This window comes from Anolis sagrei, chromosome 3, assembly GCF_037176765.1.
Source record: "Anolis sagrei isolate rAnoSag1 chromosome 3, rAnoSag1.mat, whole genome shotgun sequence".
NCBI lineage: Eukaryota > Metazoa > Chordata > Lepidosauria > Squamata > Dactyloidae > Anolis > Anolis sagrei.
Genome location: NC_090023.1, coordinates 160,648,696 through 160,651,662, shown reverse-complemented (window position 1 = coordinate 160,651,662; position 2,967 = coordinate 160,648,696). Strand labels below are relative to the sequence as shown.

At 49.0% G+C, this 2,967-nt stretch overlaps 1 protein-coding gene across 4 annotated transcripts in view; it reads right to left on the bottom strand.

Moving 5' to 3' along the window:
* The window catches only part of GRID1 (glutamate ionotropic receptor delta type subunit 1), a 1,182,427-nt gene extending 1,180,194 nt beyond the window's left edge, over nt 1–2,233 (bottom strand). For 3 of the 4 annotated variants that reach the window (XM_060768967.2, XM_060768969.2, XM_060768970.2), the window contains exon 1: nt 1,615–2,232. In XM_060768967.2, coding sequence (XP_060624950.1) covers nt 1,615–1,696 — 82 coding nt within the window. In that variant the 5' untranslated portion in view covers nt 1,697–2,232. Of the gene's footprint in view, nt 1–1,614 lie in introns of all 4 variants that reach the window. The other variant, XM_060768968.2, reaches the window with a different exon arrangement.
* Between the last annotated feature and the right edge of the window lie 734 nt (nt 2,234–2,967).

The window sequence follows — 2,967 nt, the reverse complement described above, 5'->3', positions numbered from 1 at the left end:
TCACTATATAGATAGATAGATTTGGGGGGGGGGGGGGGATGACGGGAAGATCCACACCACTAGAGAGTTGTGCATGCATTGTAATGTAATTTTTGGTTTTTTGGCTTTTAAAAAGTCTCTTCTGCTGTGTTTTTCAGTGTTTTATGAGTGATGATCCCTCCTTGGCCTGACAGGTGTCTGACAGGTATAATATAGAGAGTGAGAGATGGAGAGGAAGGGACCATCCACACTGCTGTAAGTATATAGAGAGTGAGAGGTGGAGAGGAAAGGACTATCCACACTGCTGTATGTATATAGAGTCTATATACATACAGCAGTGTGAATGGTCCTTTTCTCCCCACCTCTCACTCTCTATATACATACAGCAGTGTGGATGGTCCCTTCCTCTCCATCTCTCCCTCTATATATACATATAGCAGTGTGGACGGTCCTTTCCTCTCCACCTCTCACTCCCTATATACATACAGCAGTGTGGATGGTCCATTCCTCTCCATCTCTCCCTCTATATATGCATACAGTAGTGTGGATGGTCCCTTCCTCTGAATCTCTCACTCTCTATATACATACAGCAATGTGGATGGTCCCTCTCTATCTCTCTCTTTCTATATACATACAGTAGTGTGGATGGTCCCTTTTTCTCTATCTCTCTCTCTCTATATATACATACAGTAGTGTGGATGGTCCCTTCCTTTGAATCTCTCTCTATATATATACATATAGCAGTGTGGATGGTCCTCTCCTCTCTCACTCTCTATATACATACAGCAGTGTGAATGGTCCCTTCTTCTGAATCTCTCACTGTCTATATATGTACAGCAGTGTGGATGGTCCCTTCATCTCCATCTCTCACTCTCTATAATATAGAGAGTGAGAAATGGAGAGGAAGGGACCATCCACACTGCTGTATGTATATAGAGAGTGAGAGGTGGAGAGGAAAGGACCATCCACACTGCTGTTTGTATATAGACTCTATATACATACAGCAGTGTGGATGGTCCTTTCCTCTCCACCTCTCACTCTCTATATACATACAGCAGTGTGGATGGTCCCTTCCTCTCCATCTCTCACTACAGTAGTGTGGATGGTCCCTTCCTCTTCATCTCTCACTATATACATACAGCAGTGTGGATGGTCCCTTCCTCTCCATCTCTCACTCTCTATAGACATATAGCAGTGTGGATGGTCCTCTCCATCTCTCACTCTCTATATACATACAGCAGTGTGGATGGTCCCTTCCTCTGAATCTCTCTCTATATATACATACAGCAGTGTGGATGGTCCCTTCCTCTCCATCTCTCTCTCTATAAATCCAGCTTTCATGATTGCAGCCTCCTTTCGCCTCTAACTTTGCAGTGAAGTGGCTCTATTGGTGGAGGGTCTCTCTCTCTCTCCATTTTCCTCTCTCTCTGGAGTTTTCCTCCTTCTCTCTGTATCCGGATTCCGACCCTCTTCTCTTTCGTATTATTCCCACTCTGCATTGATTCTTTGGGTTTCCTCCCCTCCAAGCTGGCATTGGGGGAGGCAGATCTCATCATGCATGGCACACACACACATACACATAGAGAGAGAGAGGATCAAGCCAAATCCCAGGCTCCCTCCTCCTCCTCTTCTTACCAATGTGGATGATGGAGTCCGCTCGCACCGAAACGCACGGAAATAATATCCAAGGGAGAAGCCAAAGCGTCAACACTTCCATTTCCAGCCTCTCGCGCAGCGCATCAGCCCGGATTTTGGGGGGATATTTTCTTTGGGAGGGCTGGGGGAAAAGCCACCGAGGATGGAAGGGCTGGGCAAGGAGGAAAGACCCACGCAGCGATGCCCAGAAAGGAAAATAAGAAGAAAAATCAAGCCTTGAGTAGAATTCCCACGCTTGGGGAGAAAGTGAGCCAAAGCAGGACCGGAGACGGAGCAAGTGCCAATGCCAGCGCCTTCCCAAAAAGCAAAGGGTCTTTGAGAAAGAGAGGAAAGAGAAGCAGAGGAGGTATAGATCCCGGTTTGGCGACAGCGACAGCAGCAAGCGAGATAGAGGAGGCAGCAACCAGCGAGCAGGCAGCAAGAGCTCCAGACTTCTTGTGTGTGCGCGAGAGAGTGCGCGCGCGGGAGAGAGAAGGTGCGCGTGCCTGCTCTCCTCTGTGTGTGTGTGTATATGGTGGACGCGCGCGCGCCTGTCTGTGTGTCCCTGGGCCCCAGCGAACAGCAAACTGCGGAGGCAGCCCCCCCTCCCTTTCCTCTTCGCCACGCGATTTCCCTCCCTCTCTCCTCCCCCCCCCCCCCGCAGAGGACCACGTGATTGCAGAGCCTCACTCCTCAATATAGTCTGGGCGAAAAAGGCAACAGCGCGGGAGAAAGAGAGAGAGAGTGTGAGAGAGAGGGCGCCGCCACTCCTAGAGAGAAAGATTTGTGCCCTGCTGTATGTATATAGCTCTGTCTTTCAATGGCAAATGGCAATCGGCTCGTCTGAAGAGAGGCGCATCCCCAAGCAAGGAAGGCTCAGAAGGGCTCCCAGAGAAGGAGAAGAAGGAAGGAAATCCAATTCTTCCTCCCAAGGCTGTCCATTTCCTTCTCCCGTCTTCCCTGGCTTGGATTCTCCAAGGCAAAAAACGAGGGGCGCTCTCCAAACGCTGAAAAGTTGCAAGGATGGCTTCTAGGGCTAGGCTATGGAGGAAATGAACATGTTTGGAAACTCATGGCAAAATTATTGGGCGTTTCATTTCTGAAGAAAGCCTACAGCACTGGGATTGTGGCGCAGCTGGCTGAGTGTCAGCTGCATTAAGATCACTCTGACCAAAAGGTCATGAGTTCGAAGCCAGTCCGGGTTGGAGTGGGTTTCCAACCAGTTGTGTGTAGCCTGTTGTCGACCTTTGCAACCCAAAAGACAGTTGCATCTGTCAAGTAGGAAAATAAGTTACCACCTTAAAGTGTGGGGAGGCTAAATTAACTGATTTATGAGGCCATAAAGAAGACTCC